Source organism: Amblyraja radiata, chromosome 8 (genome assembly GCF_010909765.2).
Source record: "Amblyraja radiata isolate CabotCenter1 chromosome 8, sAmbRad1.1.pri, whole genome shotgun sequence".
Taxonomy (NCBI): Eukaryota; Metazoa; Chordata; class Chondrichthyes; order Rajiformes; family Rajidae; genus Amblyraja; species Amblyraja radiata.
In genome coordinates this window covers 20,178,972-20,200,851 of record NC_045963.1, presented here as the reverse complement: position 1 = coordinate 20,200,851, position 21,880 = coordinate 20,178,972, and the positions used below count along the sequence as shown (strand labels likewise).

General features: G+C 41.4%; 1 protein-coding gene across 6 annotated transcripts in view; it reads right to left on the bottom strand.

The window, feature by feature from the left end:
• The window catches only part of prox1 (prospero homeobox 1), a 103,163-nt gene that overhangs the window by 46,963 nt on the left and 34,320 nt on the right, over positions 1–21,880 (bottom strand). For 4 of the 6 annotated variants that reach the window (XM_033025340.1, XM_033025339.1, XM_033025338.1 and 1 more), the window contains one exon: positions 7,562–7,612. The exons of the other annotated variants lie outside the window; for them this stretch is intronic. In XM_033025340.1, the coding sequence (XP_032881231.1) occupies positions 7,562–7,612 (51 nt within the window). The remainder of the gene's footprint in view (positions 1–7,561; positions 7,613–21,880) is intronic. 6 annotated transcript variants of the gene reach the window in all.

The following is a 21,880-nucleotide window of genomic DNA, read 5'->3' as shown; positions in this document are numbered from 1 at the left end:
TTGTCTGGCCTTTGGATGAAAACGAAGAATGAATCAACCAGCAGGTTAGAGAAGTCAGGGTGGTCAAGAGTTGTCACAGACGATGTGCTGATGCACCACTGCCTGTTGTTTGGTCTGACCTGATCTGTTAATGCTGTACTTGTTTGGATTGTCTGTCTACTTTGTTTAACATTGATATATCATTCTCGTGATAAATGAATAAACTGGTTCTGAAGCTTTCTCCCACCAGTTTGGGCTTGCACCACAACTATTCTAAAATTTAACAATGCGTATAAATCTGTGGAAGTGGCAGAAAAGACTGAGAAAGTGATTAGAACCAAGTAAGACTCAGTGATTGGGCAGATAATATAAAAGCACAGCAGTTAGACTGAAACAAAATATTAGTTTTGTGCACTAGAGTATTGTGCACAATTCTGGTCACTGTGCAGAAGGGAAGATGAGAAGACTCAAGAGTTAGCGGAAAAATAGATTTGGAAGAATGATCCAGGAATGAATGATTCAGTACTGTCAATAGACATGATCTGTTCTCCTTTTCACCAAGAAGGCCAACAGGTAAATCAGTAAAAGTATTCAATCAAGGGCCTAGCCAAAGTGAATAAAGGGAATCTGTTGCTTTGGACAGAAGGGTCAAGGACACAGATTTAAGTTGATTGATTAAAAAAGGGAATATTTTCCTACCCGAACAGGGGTTGTGAAATGGTAAATATAAATTTAAATGTAATGTTTGAATGAGAATTGGGTAGGAACTTGGGAGAGAGAGTTATCTGGCAAGCATATGCAAGTGGGTCTGAGTGGATATTGTTTAGTGAAAGACAGATCAGGATCCTTGCACAGAGTGGGTGCCATCCACATTAAGAACACGTATAGCACAAAGAACCATATAGCAGAGGAGCAAGCCTTCTGCCCACATGGTCTGTGACGAACATGATGCTAAACTAAACACGTTGATCACCAGATATGTTGTCCCCTCAGAGAGCTAGTAGTAGAAGCAAGGCGTCCTGTAAACTTTGGGCTGATTGCAGGACTCATTTGGTCTCCACTACTATTCATGACTCTGCTGGATTCACGAGGGACTATTCAACATACCATGGGGAAATGTGCCGGGAAAGCAGATGATGTCCGCCACACTTGTGCCATGTACGAACGATCACCAGTCTTTAAAGATACACCGTGGAAACAGGCCATTCTGCTCTCTGATCCATTCAATACGAGTTGGAATGCGGGGCATCCATTCCAACTCCACATGAATGCCATGAGTGTCTTACTGCCCTTTACATGTTATCTGCTGACATCCAAATGATTCTCCAAAAAACCTACAAGTGATTGTGTCGGCACAGTGGCGCAGCGTTAGAGTTGCTGCTTCACAGTGCCAGAGATTCGGGTTTGATCCTGACCATGGGTGCTGTCTGGACGGAGTTTGTCCATTCTCCCGGTGACCACGTGGGTTTTCTCCTGGTGCTCCAGTTTCCTCCCACGCTCCAAAGACGTACACGTTTGTGGGTTAATTGTCTTCTGTAAATTGTTCCTAGTGTGTAAGATGGTGCTAGTCTAGTCTAGGGACACTAGTGTACAAGGTGGGCCTGTTTCCACGCTGTATCTCCAAAGTCTAAAGACTGATGATCCCTCGTACAGAGCATAGGTGTGGCGGGCATCATCTGCTTACGCTGCACATGCCCCACAGTGTTATATACAGACCCATGATTAATTTTCACAGATGACCTTCCAGCCTACAGGACCAACATCACCTGTCTCTTTACATTTGTTCATCACACATATAGACCTGCCAGGTCACAATTCTCAATGTGCTGTTAGTTACCATTTACAGTTAGGAACCAGACTTGAGGCAAAGTAGTAGTATGTCACTTAAAAAAGATGTTAGGCAATTAAATGTTGCCCCCAGATCCTGACAAGAGCTATGCCGGCAGAATGTAATAACTGAATATTGAAAATCATTAACCAAAACATTATTATGTTACACGAAAAACTGTTTGATAGCATGAAATAAAATTCAATATCTCCCACAGTGAGGTATTTACAATTATCTTGAATGGGCGACAATTTTTTGGGGGGAAACATGATTATCTTTTGAGCTAAAGCTTCCAAATACACAATACGCTTAAAAAATAGCTAGGAGGAAAAAGTTGATGAGATGTTTTACTGAGAAGGATTGGGAGCTGTTATTCAAAGATTTACTTTTATTGGAATATATAAATTGACTTGGCAGACAAGACAAAACATGAGAATAGAGTGTTATGGGTTATAGTGGTAGATATGAGAAAGGCAGATACAAGACAGATACATCTACAAAGTAATGTATGCATGAATGGCAGGGGGAAATCATGAAATCTAACTGGTCCTATTTTTATGAGGTGCGTGGAGCAGAGAGGTGTCAAATATAAAACTAGAGGACATTGGAGCAAATATTCATAAATTTCTGAAGGTGGCAAGGAAGTTGAGAAAATAAATCACTTGAACTGTAAGTAGGGTCAATTAATACATAAACAAAGAAATCATGCTACATCACACTGAGACATCTTCTTAATTAATGCTCGTGATTCTCACCATCATTCTTAAGCAGGGAAATCAAGATTTAGAGAAGATACAGTGGAAGTTTTCTTAGATGTTTATCTCAGATGACTGGCTATAGTTTTCTGAAGAGACTGGAAAAACTTGCAGATGGTTTAAGAGAAACCCAAGCAAGGTATTCAAAATTCTAAAGAGATTTGAGAGAGAAAACAATGGAAGCAAGTTTCGTTTAATAGGTGAGTGGTTAACCAGTGGTGAGCTCCCCTAAATATTACTAAATTTAAACGAGAACCAGTCTTGGAAAAATAACTTGTTTAAATGTAACTTCCCCACAATAATCAGGCACCATGGTCTTAAAAACCATAGACAGCCAGTTTCACATGGGAGGCCACTTAAATGACTTGCTTTGGAAATGAACAACAATCACTTCCTTTGATAATTGTACAACGATTCTCCTTTAAACAATGTAAGATCCAATGATGATTCACATCCATGGAAACCAGCCATTGAGTGTTAAATCCTCATGGTAATTCTGGCTTCTTGGTCCTCCAAAAATATTCCAAATGGAATTTAAACTGGAGGTGATCAATTGGCACCAATCAACTTCATCCATTACAAAACTATATTATGTGTATTTTGCCTTCATCCCAGTGTTACCGACACTTACTTCATCACCAGTTGCCATCATCTGCCCAATCCTAAGCCCAAGCACACCTTTCCAGCACCCTGCCAAAGGTAAAATGTTCCACCCCTTTCCTTTATATTGAGTTCACCATGTTCAATTCCACTTGCAAAACATCAGCAAATGCAGCAGCACAATCCTGTAAATAGCAACATCCTGATAACGTTCAGCTTTGGGCTGATATGTGACAAGCACCAGTCACACACAGAACTGCAGGCAATAACCACCTCTAGCGATCATAACATTCAATAGCTTTAAGGGCCTGTCCCACTGTATGAGGTAATTCAAGAGCTCTCCCGAGTTTAAAAAAAAAATCAAACTCGCGGTAAGTACGTAGAATGTACGCAGTGGGTACGTCGGAGCTCGGGATGCTTGTAACGCTAATGGCAGGTACTCGGGAAACGCGGTAAGCTCGTGAAGATTTTTCAACGTTGAAAAATGTCCACGAGAGCCCAGAGTACCTACGAGTGGCTATTACCGTAATTCTCCGAGTTCGAATCAGGGGAAACTCGGCAGAACTCGTGAATTACCTCATACAGTGGGACAGGCCCTTTACCATTACCTATGACTCTGTCATCAATGCAGCAAGCTTCAATAATCTGGTTGGGCCAAATAATTACAATGAATATCATAACAGGTCATTGCCTATGTATCCTGTGGTGAATGAGTCACTTCCTAACCGTACAACACCTTTCCACCGCCTACATGACATAATTCAGGAGCATGATGGAATATCCTCTACCTGCTCCAACAACGCTCAAGAAACTCAGCACCATTCACACCAAAGCACTGCACTTGGCTAGGGTCTTAAACAACACGGCGAACATCCCACCATCTGCGATGCACGGTAGCTTCAGTGGGTACCCTCTACAGCAGTGGTTCTCAAATGGGGGTACGCGTACCCCTGGGGGTACGTGAAGGCACTCCAGGGGGTACGTGAGATTTTAAAATATAGGCCTACATATATGTAGGCCTATATTTTTGCGCTGGTTAGGGGGTACTTGGCTGAAAAAATATTTCACAGGGGGTACATCACTGAAAAAAGGTTGAGAACCACTGCTCTACAGAATGCACTGCAGGTATTCACCAGGCTAATCTTAAAGCGACCTCACAAACGTGCAATCTTTATGACCCAGAATAATGTTGAAGAAAGAGCATGAGGCCACTCCCCTCCAAGTTGCACTGTATCTTGCCCGACTATAAACCAGAATGTTTTTTGGCCCCTTAGATCCAGTCAGTTCCCAGCAAAAAAAATCCTGCAAGTCCCTCTCACCCTCTGATGGAGTTCTACAAAATTATGAGATGTGTAGATTGGGTTGATGATAAGATGGTACAGATGTTGAAGACCAGAAGACATAGGTTTAAGGTGAGGAGTCAAAGGTTTGCAGTAGAACAAAGGAATATTTTTTTGTCATTCAGCAGTTGATTGCAATCTGGAATGCATTGCAGGATCAGGTGATGGAGGTAGGTATGCACACAATGCTTAAGCTTGTGGGAGAGCACATGAATTACTTAGACATAGTTGGCTTGGTAAATGTGATGTGTAAAGACAGGGCTTATTGATCAGCAGGGGCATGAAGGATCGTGTACTATTCTGTACTGAATGATTATATGACTTGGGGTACTAAAAAGTGGAGAATTGATTTGTGAAATGTTGGGAATGCAATAAATGGGACACGACATTCGCCTGTCACAAACAACTCTGTGTACGGACATCTCGGATTGGGATCCTCCCCCCCAACCACTTTCCCCATTAAAGCTTTCATGACGGGATGCTGCCCAAAGTCATGTTTACTAACTCAAGTGATTATCAATTTCAATCCAGCAAGATTCTGAAGTGCCTCAAGAGTTTGCCAAATACAGTGGTGAAGAAACGCTGGGTTGCGCAATGATGAGAATCAATTGAAAACTGTTTTTTAATTGTTGTGATCCTTCATGCCTTTATAAAATAACAAAATAATTTCTCCTTACTGAATTATATCATTTTGTGCTATCATTTACGATGCCGTGAGTAAAGGGTTGTTTCCATCGACGAAAACAACTCAATATAATGTGTCAAACTGTCCAAACCAAAACCACAGTGTCCCTCAGCAAGTTTCTCCACTGCGCATTCACTTCTCCTTTAATTGTGGATGTATACCAATAAATATGAAGAGAGAGTATATAAAACACACCGCAAAGTTATCTCAAAACTGAACTAAGCACAAGAAGGCTAATGAATAAGTGCGGTTTTTGTTCCTTTGAAGAGTGGCAGTGTATCATGTGGGAGATACTCTGCTGAACAGCAATGAAGAGCAGCAATGATGATCACTGTTAGAAATGTCTTACAGACACGGCACGGTGGTGCAGCAGTAGAGTTGCTGCCTTACAGCGCCAGAGGCCCGGGTTCAATCTTAATTGCGGGTGCTGTCCTATCGGAGTTTGTACTTTTTCCCCCAAGGGATCTGCGTGGGTTTTCTCCGGGAGCTCCAGTTTCCTCGCGCTCCCCATAGATGTACAGATTTGTAGGCTAATTGGCTTGGTAAAATTATAAATTGTCTGTGTGTGTGTGTGTGTGTGTGTGATAGTGTGCGGGGAACACTGGTCGGCGCGGACTCAGTGGGCCAAAGGGCCTGTTTCCGCACTGTATCGCTAAACTAAGGTACTCTGCTGAAATATTATTTGACAGCAACAAAGGGCAGCAATGGTGATCACTGTTAGAATGGTCTTACAGAAATATCCTGAAGTAACCACGACATTTGAATACCTTGCATAATGTCTGTGTGATATGGTCATAGTTACAGTAGCCACCAACCTCATTGCTGGATGATAATAAAACTGACTGATGCTTTGTTCTTTGTGTCACTAAAACAAAACTGAATGCCCTGCAGTTCGATTATGGTCAATGCTCAACTGTCTTCAGCTGGCAGAGCTCCTGAATGTGAATGGGATGCACAAACTTAAAATGACTAAACTGCAATTAGGATTAGAATCTGGCTGGAATCAATCTTCACTTTAACCCTTTTGGAGTCATGAAACATACCTGCTCAGTTTCGAACAGTTATGCAACAACTACAAGCACAAAGAGAGTTGACACATACATTTATTAAATGCAAAAGGACTGATATTGTCATGAAGGAATTTATTTGTCTTGGAGCAGACAAATAGGAGGTAGGGTTAACAATACATCCACATAGTCCTGTAGTCCCATGCACCTTGCTAAATTCAGGCTGCCTCCTCATTAAATGCAGATAGACACAAAATGCAGGAGGATTTCAGTGGGTTAGGCAGCAGATTGAAGAAAGGTCTTGACCCAAAACATCTATTCCTTTTCTTCAAAGATGGTGCCTGACCCGCTGAGTTACTCCAGCATTTTGTGTCTATCTTCAGTGTAAAGCAGCATCTGCAATTCTTTCCTACACTTCATTAAATGATTCAGGTGTTTGCTTTGCATGCATTTGTGCTTTTCCATAGCTGCAGCAAAGGAGGGAAGAGATGTATCTGTGAGGAGTGACAAAACTAGTGAACTCGGAGAAAGGCTTCATATATAGAGTTTTTACTCTTCTCACTTCTGACTCTTTGTACAGAATCTGCACGCTGAATGTGAGCTGGGTTTTCATGAGGTACACATCCCTTGCATGCATGTTCACATTATAATCCTCATCCTGCTCATTCCCGAAAAATAAATCTGACAATAGTTTTGCAGGATCCTAGTCGATATGCAGTGTGATGCATACCTTTTGTTCCCAGCCTACTTCCCTCCCACTCTAATCAAGTCTTCCCTCATGAATGTAGGGCCTGCAAGTCCAAAATGGAAGAGGAATCATTGATGCTGGGAATGAAACATATGTATCGACTCCACACTTCATTGAGTGCAAGCACCCATGGTTTGAATGTGTTTCCACCAGGTCAGCTGCTTCTTCAAACAGAAGCTGCTCATCGAGCCACACCACGGTGCACAAACTAATTTGTGTGTGTATACGTATAGGTTGATAAATAGCAGACCCGGGACAGAGACGTGGAAATACGACCTAGATACGACCTAGCCGTGCTGCAGCCCTACTTCTTCTATTGAAGATTGTGCCCATTATTAGAGCATAAATTTATCATACATAAGCTAGGCAAGTGAACTTTGCACAATAAGAAAAGACTGTCACCATTCATAGCTGTTACCGTTTCTTTTGCTGTTAGACTCAAATGCCTCTCACTTGACCAGACAATCACCACTAATTGATGGTAGGAAAGAGAAAGAAAGGATATTCCCAACTGCCTGAGCCTATTCAACAACCTGGAGTACTGGCATAATCAGGTCCAAGAAGCAGGTTAGGAAATAATTCCCAAAAACACACAGGGTCTACTGTGTGAAAATTTTACCTGCTCACAGAAGACATCAGAAGCACCCTGCAAAAAGCACCTTAAAGGCACCTAATCGAAGAACAAAGAGAAACAGTTAGATGGTTACTTCTTGTATATAGTCCTAACCATTCTTCAATTTATTAAGTAAATCTAAATTATACAGCAGAGCTGTATAAATAAGGGACATTCATTTGATATAATTTTTCTAAGTGTTTAAACTCAATTAGATAAGACTATAAGAAAATAGGGAGCAGGGCTAGGCCACTGGGTCCCTTGTGGTTTATCTGCACCCGGCCTCACCTTCTCTGCCAATCCCTATAGCACTCAACTCGTTGATCTTTCAACAATTTCCTATCTACCCTCAACTATTCTAGCAACTACAATCCTCTGGAGCAGAGAAATGCAATAGGTTCACCATCCTCTGTAAGAAGTTGTTCTTTGCAATTGTTTTAAATTAAATGCATTGAAAACAAAACGTGAAATGTGAATAAAATTTTTGTAATATTGCGGAAATAATAATCCAGCTACATTTTGGATTTTCCCAGCTACAGCAACAATTAACTGCTTGGAGGAAGTGTGCATAGTCACCATTGTCAGATTATTGGTTTAGTCACGCTTGACAGTCAATCAATTGAAGAAATGCACAAAAATGCAAATGAAACTGCTATTTCTTAAGGGGGGGTTGTTGTGGAGAAAAGAGCAAGAGGGAATGCAAGGACAAGAGAACGTGAGAGCAGAAGAGTGCGACTGTACGTGCCTGGGCCCTTGCACAGCAGTGACTGACTCGCATTGTAGTTGTGGCAGTCAATCAGTGTCTTGGTAATAATAGCCTTCTCATGTTTCATAAGCATTCACTGAGATATTTGATCTTTCCCCCACATCCGCCAACCCACCCTACCATTCTGTGGCTCCGACATCCACCATCATGAAGTGCCTCGAGAGGGTGATCATGGTGTACATCAACTCCAGCCTCCACTGTAATTCACCAACTACTGCAACAGGCCAACGGCAGATGCCATTTCTCTGGCGTTATACCAATTCCTGAAGCATGTGGATAACAAGCAACACCCAGTTCAGACTCCTATTTATGAACCATAGCTCCGCCTCAAACACCATAATTTTGACCAAACTCATGGGCCTAGGACTCAGCAGCCCCAACGGCACCACAACTGGATCCTTAACTTCCTGATCCATAGACTACAATCAGCAAAGATCGATGACAAAGCATCCTCCACAATTATTCTCTAACACTGGTGCCATTGTGTTCTCAGTCACTTACAATACTCTCTAAACATTCATCGCTATTCAGACAAATTCTGCTCTACTCCATTCTGCTCTAACTCCCTATCAGTTTGCCTCCCGCAAGAACAGGAGTACGGAGGATGCCATCTCAACGGCACTTCACTCCGCCCTCTCCCACCTCGACAACAGAGACACTTACGTAAGAATGCTGTTCATCGATTACAGCTCAGCATTCAACACCATTATCTATTAATATATAAAACTCTCGCCCAAAATTCCGAAACGGAACTCCGTCCGGCTGTCACATTTCTTCCATTGATTCCCTGCAACTCCGAAACTGGACGCAGAATCGCCGACATCTTTTCCATTTCGGTAGAGATTTCACTTTTCTTTCTAAGTATCCGCTCCTCATTACATTCCGTCGTGTTTAAGTACACGTTTTTAATCAAATCCTTCCCCCCCCCCCCCCAATATTTCAAAACTAAACTGGCTTCACACCCACAGAACCTTCACCAGCACCAGCCCCTGCTGAACGTTCCATCGTGTGATGTCACAATGCCCAATCTTCACATATGTCCAATCGGAATGGATTCATTTACATATGCCTATGCAGGAGCCCCAGCCAATGGTGAACGTTCCATCGTGTGATGTCACAATGCCCAGTGCTCATAGACATCGTTGCCATAGTGACAGTACAGAGAGTCAGATGTGGGCCGAGGAGCCTTCAAGACAACATGAGATGTTCCCATATTGTGTGAAAATATTTACGTCATTCACCCCTGAACCTCGATAAGAACACCACCTGCACATCTTAATTAAATTAGAGAAAAACGGAAAAGAGGTCGGGCATTTACACTTTTAAGGCTCTGTGTGTGTCGAAGCTTCGTGTGTGTGATGCCGCACCGCTAACCCCCCCACCACCCCCCCCACGCGTTGCCGAGACGGACCCGACTTCGACGACTTCAAGATACGATATTTTAAGACGGCAGGGACCCGACTTCGACGACCAAATCTCCCCTGGGGGCTACAGGTAGGGAACGGTCTTTATGCACTTTTCCAACTCTGTGTGTGGGGGTGGTTAGTGTGTGTGAGGCGCCCGCCCCCCACCCCCCCCCCCCAGTGGGGGCTACGGGTAGGGAACGGCTGCGTTGGGGGATCAGACCCAACGGGTTTGCCATTGGTCGTCGTGTTTAAGTGCACGTTTTTAATCAAATCCTAACCCACCCCCCCCCCCCCCCAATATTTCACAACTAAACTGGCTTCTCACCCATAGAAGCAGCACCAGCCCCAGCCCCTGGTGAACGTTCCATCGTGTGATGTCACAATGCCCAATGTTCAAATACATCGTTGCCATAGAGGGAGTACAGAGAAGGTTCACCAGACTGATTCCTGGGATGTCAGGACTTTCATATGACGAAAGACTGGATAGACTCGGCTTGTACATGCTAGAATTTAAAAGATTGAGGGGGTATCTTATAGAAACTTACAAAATTCTTAAGGGGTTGGACAGGCTAGATGCAGGAAGATTGTTCCAGATGTTGGGGAAGTCCAGAACAAGGGGTCACAGTTTAAGGATAAGGGGTAAATCTTTTAGGACCGAGATGAGAAAAACATTTTTAACACAGAGAGTGGTGAATCTCTGGAATTCACTGGCACAGAAGGTAGTTGAGGCCTGTTCATTGGCTGTATTTAAGAGGGAGTTAGATGTGGTCCTTGTGGCTAAAGGGATCAGGGGGTATGGAGAGAAGGCAGGTACAGGATACTGAGTTGGATGATCAGCCACGATCATATTGAATGGTGGTGCAGGCTCGAAGGGCCGAATGGCCTACTCCTGCACTTAATTTCAATGGTTCTATGTTTCCCTCTCCGAAACCCCTCTCCCACCCATCCCTCTCTCCCCCACCCCCCTTCCCTCTCTACGCCACCCCCCTTCCTCCTACCCCTCTGTCCCTCTTCCATCACTCCCCCTACCCCTCTCCACCTCCCTCTCCACTCTTTCCCCTCTCTCCCCCACCCCTCTCCCCCTCCCTCCCTCCTTCCCTACCTCCCCATCCTCCCCCTCCACCACATCTATCTCCCCATCCCCCTCTCTCACCCCCCTACCCCGCTCTCCTTTCCCTCCCAAATCTGTCCCATTTCCTCCACCTCCTCTCCCCTCCCTCCCCTCTTCACATCCCCCCTCCCTCCCCCCACCTGTGTGTTTGGGGGTTGGTTAATATGAGTTTGATGCCGCAGCCCCCCCTCCCCCCCCCCCCCCTGCAAAACGCCGTTGGGGAAACAGACCCAACGGGTCTGCACTTGGTCTAGTACCATCTAAACTGATCACCAAACTCGGTAACCTGGGCATCGATCCCTCCCTCTGCAACTGGATACTGGACTTTCTAACCAACAGACCACAGTCTGTTAGGTTAGACAAGCACACCTCTTCAACCCTCACCCTGAACACCGGCGTTCCACAGGGCTGTGTGCTGAGCCCCCTCCTCTACTCCCTCGTCACCTATGACTGCACACCTGTACATGGTACTAACACCATCATCAAGTATGCAGATGATACAACGGTGATTGGCCTCATCAGCAACAACGATGAGTCGGCTACAGGGAGGAGGTCCAGCACTTAGCAGCATGGTGCGCTGACAACAACCTGGCCCTTAACTCCAAGAAGACCAAGGAGCTCATTGTAGACTTCAGGAAGTCCAGGGGCGGCACGCACACCCCCATCCACATTAACGGGACGGAGGTGGAACGTGTTTCTAGCTTCAGGTTCCTGGGTGTTAACATCTCCGATGACCTCTCTTGGACCCACAATACCTCAACTCTGATCAAGAAGGCTCACCAGCGTCTCTTCTTCCTGAGGAGACTGAAGAAGGTCCATCTGTCTCCTCAGATCCTGGTGAACTTCTATCGCTGCACCATCGAGAGCATCCTTACCAACTGTATCACAGTATGGTATGGCAACTGCTCTGTCTCCGACAGGAAGGCATTGCAGAGGGTGGTGAAAATTGCCCAACGCATCACCGGTTCCTCGCTCCCCTCCATTGAGTCTGTCCAAAGCAAGCGTTGTCTGCGGAGGGCGCTCAGCATCGCCAAGGACTGCTCTCACCCCAACCATGGACTGTTTACCCTCCTACCATCCGGGAGGCGCTACAGGTCTCTCCGTTGCCGGACCAGCAGGTCCAGGAACAGCTTCTTCCCGGCGGCTGTCACTCTACTCAACAACGTACCTCGGTGACTGCCAATCACCCCCCCCCCCCCCCGGACACTCCTCCCACAGGAAAAACACTATGTCTGTATATATGCTAATGTAAATATTTATTCAAATCATATGCTATGTCGCTCTTCCAGGGAGATGCTAAATGCATTTTGTTGTCTCTGTACTGTACACGGACAATGACAATTAAAGTTGAATCTGAATCTGAATCTGAATCTGAATTACAAATTCTCCGATGATACCACGATCTTGGGCAGGATCTCAAACAACAACGAGGCTGAGTACAGGAAGGAGGTCGAAAGCGCATGAAAATGGAGAGGGGCAGAGGATCAACTGCGATCTTGATAAATTTCTACGCAGTCTCAAAATGGGCTGGGTGACTTCTCCTGCTGTTATTGCATATGTTTTTAGATAGGTTTAAAACCGGTTAAGTTTGTTTTTAAGATATAGAAACAAGAAGCTTCAGGCTTTGAAAGGTTTTTAAGGGCAAAGAAGATTTTTAGAATGATACATTCGCCCAGGAATGATGCCATTAGCAAAATCAAAAGATGCTTAAGCCCTAGTACATTCTTTCCACCACTACAAAGTAATCATGCATGCACAACATGACAAATCTACCAGACACCCAATATAAGAGAAATAAACTGGCCATAAATGGGAAAGGTTACCACAAATGTGAAGGGATCATGAAACTGAGGCAGTAAAAGGGCATCACAAGGAGTTGTTAAGATATTGTCACGGCATTCTGTTAGCACTAAGAGTTGTAAGAAGTTCTGCAAAGTGAGCTGGAATGCAAAGAAAGCAGAGGTTATAAACAGGGAGAACTGATAATGCGATATCCATGCATGGATGAGTTTCACGGCATTGAATGTCAAATATTCTGTAGCTCCATAATTAAAAGACAGAAACAGATCGATGTGCGATAGCACCAAGCAACAAAACTTAAAAAGTGCACGTATATAAGGTCATAAGTTAAGGAGCAGAATTAGGCATTCAGCCCATCGTCTACTCCGCCATTCAATCATTGTTGATCTATCTCTCCCTCTTAACCCAATTCTCCCATAACCCCTGACACCTATATATTTCAGCATAAGACTGTCTTCCCTGAATGGTGGGGTTCTCTACAAACTTTCACCTGGGTACAGGAAACAGAGCTATCAGAAAATGGGGGCAGCACAGATACAATGCAACCAGCAGTTTGGACCAGTCTGTTAATATTGTAATTTCATAGATCATGAGCCTGCTTTGTTTAACATGTGTTTTTGCAACTGTCATGATAATTGAATAAACTAATTTAAAATCTAACAGCACCAATTCTAAATACACAGCAGCTACTATTCCAGTGACTCTGCAGTCACATCAGAGTTTGTCACCTGTATAAAGAGGTTTTCACATCCGCTGCAGCAAGCTAAATAACCAACTGCAAGCACTATTTCATTTGCTACCGTGTACCTAATATTTAAATAAATTAAAAACTAATAGGGGGAGGATAACTACAAATGTTACTTGATTTATATAATGGATAAGATTAATGCATTGCTAACCTTTGCAATAAGCTGGTTCTTAAGCTCTCACTCAAGTTGGTTTGCACTACATATGGAGCGCAGGAGGATGAGGGGTGATCTTATGGAGGTGTATATGGTCATGAGGGGAATAGATTGGGTAGATGCACAGTGTGGCTTGCCCAAAGTAGGTGAATCGAGGACTTAGGTTTAAGGTGACGGGGAAAAGATTTAATATGAATATGAGCGGCAACTTTTTCACACAAAGGATGGTGGATGTATGGAACAAGCTGCCAGAGGAGGTAGTTGAGGCTGGGACTATTCCAACATTTAAGAATCAGTTCGGTACATGGATAGGACAGATTTGGAAGGATATGGACCAAATGCGGGCAGGTGGGACATGTTGGCTGATGTGGCTCTACGTATCATTTTAAAATCCAATATCACCGATTCTACCTTTTGTGAAGGCAAGAAACTGCAGATGGTGGTATCTTGAGCAAAAAAAAAAAAAGCAAACTGCTGGAGGAACGCAGCAGGCCAATGGCAGTTGTGGAGGGAAATGGAGGACAATATTTTACATCACCCTTGTTTAAAAAAAGACTGCTAATGAATTTAGATCGCTTGATGTCTTTTAAGGATTTTGTGATCCTGTTGTCCTTAAATTGTTTATTGCATGTATGTAGAAACATAGAAGATAGGTGCAGAAGGAGGCCATTCGGCCCTTCGAGCCAGCACCGCCATTCATTGTGATCATGGCTGATCGTCCCCTATCAATAAACTGTGCCTGCCTTCTCCCCATATCCCTTGACTCCGCTAGCCCTTAGAGCTCTATCTAACTCTCTCTTAAACCCATCCAGTGTAAGGTCCATCCATGTAAGGTCCACAAGTGTTACCGACTGTGGTGATTATGCCAAACACAATTTTAAATGAGACTAGTGTTCTTCCATCAGAGTACATCTAAACCCTGATGAAAATAATGCCTATATAACTGATCGTCTTTTTCCTCCAACCACTTATTTTATAAACTTAATAATATTCTGTAAATGCATTACACAAAACCACACAATTTTGAAAGGTTTGTGGAGAATAATGGATACCTGGAAATGATTACGAGGCAGTTATTTGATTGAAGCCTTGACATGGTGACATAAAGTGCGAGAAAAATGTTTGAGTGGTTTATAACAGACATCTGAATTGCTAGATTAGATTACCGGCCAGTAATCACTTTTTAAAATATATACAGTTTTAATTTTAAATGGAGCTTTATTATATTTTCTGTTGCCATGCTTGTTCGTGCCAGTACCAACTGTCAATGCACTCACTGTTAATTAATCTAAAGGATTAATTACTGTGATGTGGTCCCTTTGGCTGGAGTTTCTTATGAAGGTGCAGATCGGAGGTTAGAGCCAAATATGTCCCGATGTTGTGTTCGTATCCCCCTAATCTTTTAAGAATAGTCTGAATTTAAAATGCACGTATGTACTGACACTTTTGAAAAATATAAAAGTGGATAAGTCTCCAGGTCCTGACAGGATATTCCCTAGGACATTGAGGGAAGTTAGTGTAGAAATAGCCGGGGCTATGACAGAAATATTTCAAATGTCATTAGAAACGGGAATAGTCCCCGAGGATTGGCGTACTGCGCATGTTGTTCCATTGTTTAAAAAGGGTTCTAAGAGTAAACCTAGCAATTATACACCTGTTAGTTTGACTTCAGTGGTGGGCAAATTAATGGAAAAGATACTTAGAGATAATATATATAAGCATCTGGATAAACAGGGTCTGATTAGGAACAGTCAACATGGATTTGTGCCTGGAAGGTCATGTTTGACTAATCTTCTTGAATTTTTTTGAAGAGGTTACTAGGGAAATTGACGAGGGTAAAGCAGTGGATGTTGTCTATATGGACTTTAGTAAGGCCTTTGACAAGGTTCCTCATGGAAGGTTGGTTAAGAAGGTTAAACTGTTGGGTATAAATGCAGGAATAGCAAGATGGATTCAGCAGTGGCTGAATGGGAGAAGCCAGAGGGTAATGGTGGATGGCTGTTTGTCGGGTTGGAGGCAGGTGACTAGTGGGGTGCCTCAGGGATCTGTGTTGGGTCCTTTGTTGTTTGTCATGTACATCAATGATCTGAATGAAGGGGTGGTAAATTGGATTAGTAAGTATGCAGATAATACCAAGATAGGGGGTGTTGTGGATAATGAAGAGGATTTCCAAAGTCTACAGAGTGATTTAGGCCATTTGGAAAAATGGGCTGAAAGATGGCAGATGGAGTTTAATGCTGATAAATGTGAGGTGTTACACCTTGGCAGGACAAATCAAAATAGGACGTACATGATAAATGGTAGGGAATTGAAGAATACAGTTGAACAGAGGGATCTGGGAATAACCGTGTATAGTTCCTTGAAGGTGGAATCTCATATAGATAGGGTGGTAAAGAAAGCTTTTGGTATGCTAGCCTTTATAAATCAGAGCATTGAGTATAGAAGCTGGGATATAATGTTAAAATTGTACAAGGCATTGGTGAGACCAAATCTGGAGTATGGTGTACAATTTTGGTCGCCCAATTATAGGAAGGATGTCAACAAAATAGAGAGCGTACAGAGGAGATTTACTAGAATGTTGCCTGGGTTTCAACAACTAAGTTACAGAGATAGGTTGAATAAGTTAGGTCTTTATTCTCTGGAGCGCAGAAGGTTAAGGGGGGACTTGATAGAGGTCTTTAAAATGATGAGAGGGATAGACAGAGTTGATGTGATCAAGCTTTTCCCTTTGAGAATAGGGAAGATTCAAACAAGAGGACATGACTTCAGAATTAAGGGACAGAAGTTTAGGGGTAACATGAGGGGGAACTTCTTTACTCAGAGAGTGGTAGCGGTGTGGAATGAGCTTCCAGTGGAAGTGGTGGCGGCAGGTTCGTTGGTATCATTTAAGAATAAATTGGATAGGCATATGGATGAGAAGGGAAAAAAATTGTTTATATTATATATTCATATATATATATATATATATAAAAACATAATAAATATATATATATATATCTATATACACACATATATATATATATATATGTATATATATACATATATATATACAACCATACACGTATATATTACACAGTATTTATATTATATTATGAATATATATATATATAATATATATTCAATATAATACTGTGTTATATACTGTGTATGTGATATATTATATATATTGAAGAGTTTCCAGATATACAGTATATATATTATATATATATATACTGTATATCAGTGGAAACTTTCATATATATATATATATATATATATTATATATATATATATACATATATATATATATATCACATATATATACACATATATATATATATACATATATATATTATATAATATATATACCACATATATATATATACTACATATATATATATATATATATATATATATATATATATATATATATATATATGAAAGTTTCCACTGATATACAGTATATATATATATATATATATATACTGTATATCTGGAAACTTTCATATATATATATATATACACATACACAGTATATATACACAGTATATATATATGAATATATATATATATATATATATATTCATATATATATACTGTGTATATATACTGTGTATGTGTATATATATATATATATATATATATATATATATATATATATATATATATATATATATATATATATATATATATATGAAAGTTTCCAGATATACAGTATATATATATATATATGAAAGTTTCCAGATATACAGTATATATATATATATATATATATATATATATATATATACTGTATATCAGTGGAAACTTTCATATATATATATATATATATATATATGAATTGAGCCAAACAATTTTTTTCCCTTCTCATCCATATGCCTATCCAATTTATTCTTAAATGATACCAACGAACCTGCCGCCACCACTTCCACTGGAAGCTCATTCCACACCGCTACCACTCTCTGAGTAAAGAAGTTCCCCCTCATGTTACCCCTAAACTTCTGTCCCTTAATTCTGAAGTCATGTCCTCTTGTTTGAATCTTCCCTATTCTCAAAGGGAAAAGCTTGATCACATCAACTCTGTCTATCCCTCTCATCATTTTAAAGACCTCTATCAAGTCCCCCCTTAACCTTCTGCGCTCCAGAGAATAAAGACCTAACTTATTCAACCTATCTCTGTAACTTAGTTGTTGAAACCCAGGCAACATTCTAGTAAATCTCCTCTGTACGCTCTCTATTTTGTTGACATCCTTCCTATAATTGGGCGACCAAAATTGTACACCATACTCCAGATTTGGTCTCACCAATGCCTTGTACAATTTTAACATTATATCCCAGCTTCTATACTCAATGCTCTGATTTATAAAGGCTAGCATACCAAAAGCTTTCTTTACCACCCTATCTATATGAGATTCCACCTTCAAGGAACTATACACGGTTATTCCCAGATCCCTCTGTTCAACTGTATTCTTCAATTCCCTACCATTTATCATGTACGTCCTATTTTGATTTGTCCTGCCAAGGTGTAACACCTCACATTTATCAGTGGAAACCTATAGCAATGGAGCCCCAAGGAGTAATCTCAATATCTAGATTTCAACTAAAGCGACATTTATTCATCTCTGACTTTTCACAAATTTCTAACAGAGAAGCCTTTTATATATCTTGATGTGATAGGCCCAAGCCAGAAAAATGCATTAAAAGAAATAAACCATAGAATAGTTCTGCTAAGTTTCAAATGATAAACATTTCATAATGCTCAAAAAATGTTAAATTAAAAAACAGAAACATTCTGCACCAGTAAAGCTGGATACATTATTGCAAGTTCGCCCTCCCCTTGCAAGAATATAATTGGAGCGCTATCATAATTAAGAGTTGGAAGCATCATCAGCTTTGTGTAACAGTTAATTGGAAGAAAGTTCATGGAGCAAAGAATATCAAGGAGTTTGGACTGCATTGTAGTTGGGTACATGAAATGCATATAATTAGTTTGGGCCTAGTTTACGGTTGCCTGGGGGCTGTAGCGCAGAGAGAAATCCAGCCCTGGAAATGGTACAGCAACATTAACTTCCCATACAATTTGTTTAATATCCCTCAGAGTGTGGTGGGTATAGGGAAGAAGCTGCCAGAGGAGGCAGCTTAGGTGATACCATAACAGCTTTTAAAAGACAATTGGGCAGATACATGGATAGGAATGGTTTCGAGAGAGATGGGACAAACACTGGTAAATGGGACTAACTTAGATGGGGCATGTTGGATGGCATGGACAAGTTGGACCAATGGGCCCGTTTCCATTCTGTATGACGACATTACTAAAAATGTCAATAAAACCTAAAGATCAAACTCTAATTCCAGTTAAATGTCATTCTTTGAATTACTGTAATTTTCCAGGCGATCTTGTGATCTTATAAAATGTAAAATCTAGAAATATCCTGAACAAAATGTGGATGTTGGAAATCTGTAATAAAAGTTTTTAAAACAACAGAAAATGCTGGAAACAGCAAATCTGAGATATCTGTTGAGAGTACCACAGGTGGAAGAAATTGAGATAATTATTGGCAATAACATGTAATAAGCAATAAGAAGGGATGGAGTAAATAGAACACAAGCACAACATAACAGAAGAAATGAATGATTGTAAAGGTAACAAGTAAAGAAAAGGTTTTAAAACAAAATCAATTGCTTCCAATCCCAACATTTATTGCACCATGCCCAAAAACACCAAAGGTAGTTGATTCAAACTTATTTCTCATGTTTAATATATCCTTTAGTTTGTTTTTTTCTCCCTAGCTTTTCTCATTAACGTATCGACCAGGGAGTTCTGTACATAGCAGAATGTGTTGCCCCTTTATTAAATATGTTTTCTTTCTACCCCTTACCCTAAAAGTCCATATTCACATCAGCTGCAGCATCCCTATTTACACTATTGGTTATAATCTCAAAACGTTTTAGCAGATTTATGTTCTCTTTCCCAAACCCACATTGAATCTTGCCAAACTATTTTTTTCACCAAGGCATCCTTTTTTCTAAGAACTTCTTTAAAATTAGACTCCAGCATTTACCTGGCTAACATCAGACTAATTGATCTGTAGTTCCTCGTTTCTCCCTCCTGTTGTCTTAATTTTTCATTTTCCAATCTTTGGAAACATGTGCAATTTCCAAACATGACATCTTCTTTAAATTTAGCCAAGGCTAGAAAGCAAAAGCTGTATATTTCAAGTCAGCGAGAGCATTGTATAGGCTGAGTTAAAACCACATTGAGGAGTGACACCTTAACATGTGCTTGGAACAGTGGTTTTGTGCATCTTATCAGGAGTATATTTAAATAATGGTGCTGCATTCAGAAGAACAAATGTAAACAAGTTAGCACAATATCATGTTTTGTAGAACTGAGTTGCCTCGCTTCCATTTAACGCAAACATTGAACATAGAAACAGGATCCTTTACACATCAATGTTTCGTATGTTAACTAGCATGAATCGGATTCTGCAAGGTGAAGAATTGACATGTTGGTTGAATATTTGTTATGTGGATTAACAAAAAGAATACGTATCTGTGGGTTTTTAGCTTCTTTGGAACCTTTGTGACAAGAATATTGGGCGGCACAGTTGCGCAGTGGTAGAGTTGTTGCCTTACAGGATTAGAGACCCGGGTTCGATCCTGACTACAGGTGCTGTCTGAACGGTTCCTATGACCGTGTGGGTATTCTCCAGGTGCTCCAGTTTCCTCCCACATTCCAAAGACGTCCGGGTTTGTAGGTTAATCAATGTCTGTAAATTGTCCCTAGAGTGTAGGATAGGACCAGTGTACGGGGTGATTTTGGGTCAGGGTAGGTCAAAGAGCCTGCTTCCTCGCTGTATCTCAAAACCAAAACATAGAAACATAGAAATTAGGTGCAGGAGTAGGCCATTCGGCCCTTCGAGCCTGCACCGCCATTCAATATGATCATGGCTGATCATCCAACTCAGTATCCCGTACCTGCCTTCTTTCCATACCCTCTGATCCCCTTAGCCACAAAGGCCACATCTAACTCCCTCTTAAATATAGCCAATGAACTGGCCTCAACTACCTTCTGTGACAGAGAATTCCATAGATTCACCACTCTCTGTGTGAAAAAAGTTCTTCTCATCTCGGTTTTAAAGGATTTCCCCCTTATCCTTAAGCTGTGACCCCTTGTCCTGGACTTCCCCAACATCGGGAGCAATCTTCCTGCATCTAGCCTGTCCAACCCCTTAAGAATTTTATAAGTTTCTATAAGATCCCCTCGCAATCTCCTAAATTCTAGAGAGTATAAACCAAGTCTATCCAGTCTTTCTTCATAAGACAGTCCTGACATCCCAGGAATCAGTCTGGTGAACCTTCTCTGCACTCCCTCTATCGCAATAATGTCCTTCCTCAGATTTGGAGACCAAAACTGTACGCAATACTCCAGGTGTGGTCTCACCAAGACCCTGTACAACTGCAGTAGAACCTCCCTGCTCCTATACTCAAATCCTTTTGCTATGAAAGCTAACATACCATTCGCTTTCTTCACTGCCTGCTGCACCTGCATGCCTACTTTCAATGACTGGTGTACCATGACACCCAGGTCTCACTGCATCTCCCCTTTTCCTAGTCGGCCACCATTTAGATAATAGTCTCGGCCACCATTTAGATAATAGTCTGCTTTCCTGTTTTTGCCACCAAAATGGATAACCTCACATTTATCCACATTATACTGCAGCTGTATATTTCAGGTCAGCGAGAGCATTATATAGGCTGAGTTAAAACCACATTGAGGAGTGACAGCTTAACATGTGCTTGGAACAGTGGTTTTGTGCATCTTATCAGGAGTATATTTAAATAATGGTGCTGCATTCAGAAGAACAAAAAATGTAAACAAGTTAGCACAATATCATGTTTTGTAGAACTGAGTTGCCTCGCTTCCATTTAACGCAAACATTGAACATAGAAACAGGATCCTTTACACATCAATGTTTTCGTATGTTAACTAGCATGAATCGGATTCTGCAAGGTGAAGAATTGACATGTTGGTTGAATATTTGTTATGTGGATTAACAAAAAGAATACGTATCTGTGGGTTTTTAGCTTCTTTGGAACCTTTGTGATATACGAAGCTGAATTAAATACACAGGGCGCATAATATTGCCATTTCTCTGCAAGATGTTGCAAGCAGCATTAAAGTCTAATTGTGAGTCTGGACTTTACAGTGGAAGGCAATGATCGTCTACAGATGGGACGACAGATGGCACAATGGGCTAAGTGTTCGGCTGGCAACCGGAAGGTAGCCGGTTCGAATCCCGCTTGGAGTGCATACTGTCGTTGTGTCCTTGGGCAAGACACTTCACCCACCTTTGCCTG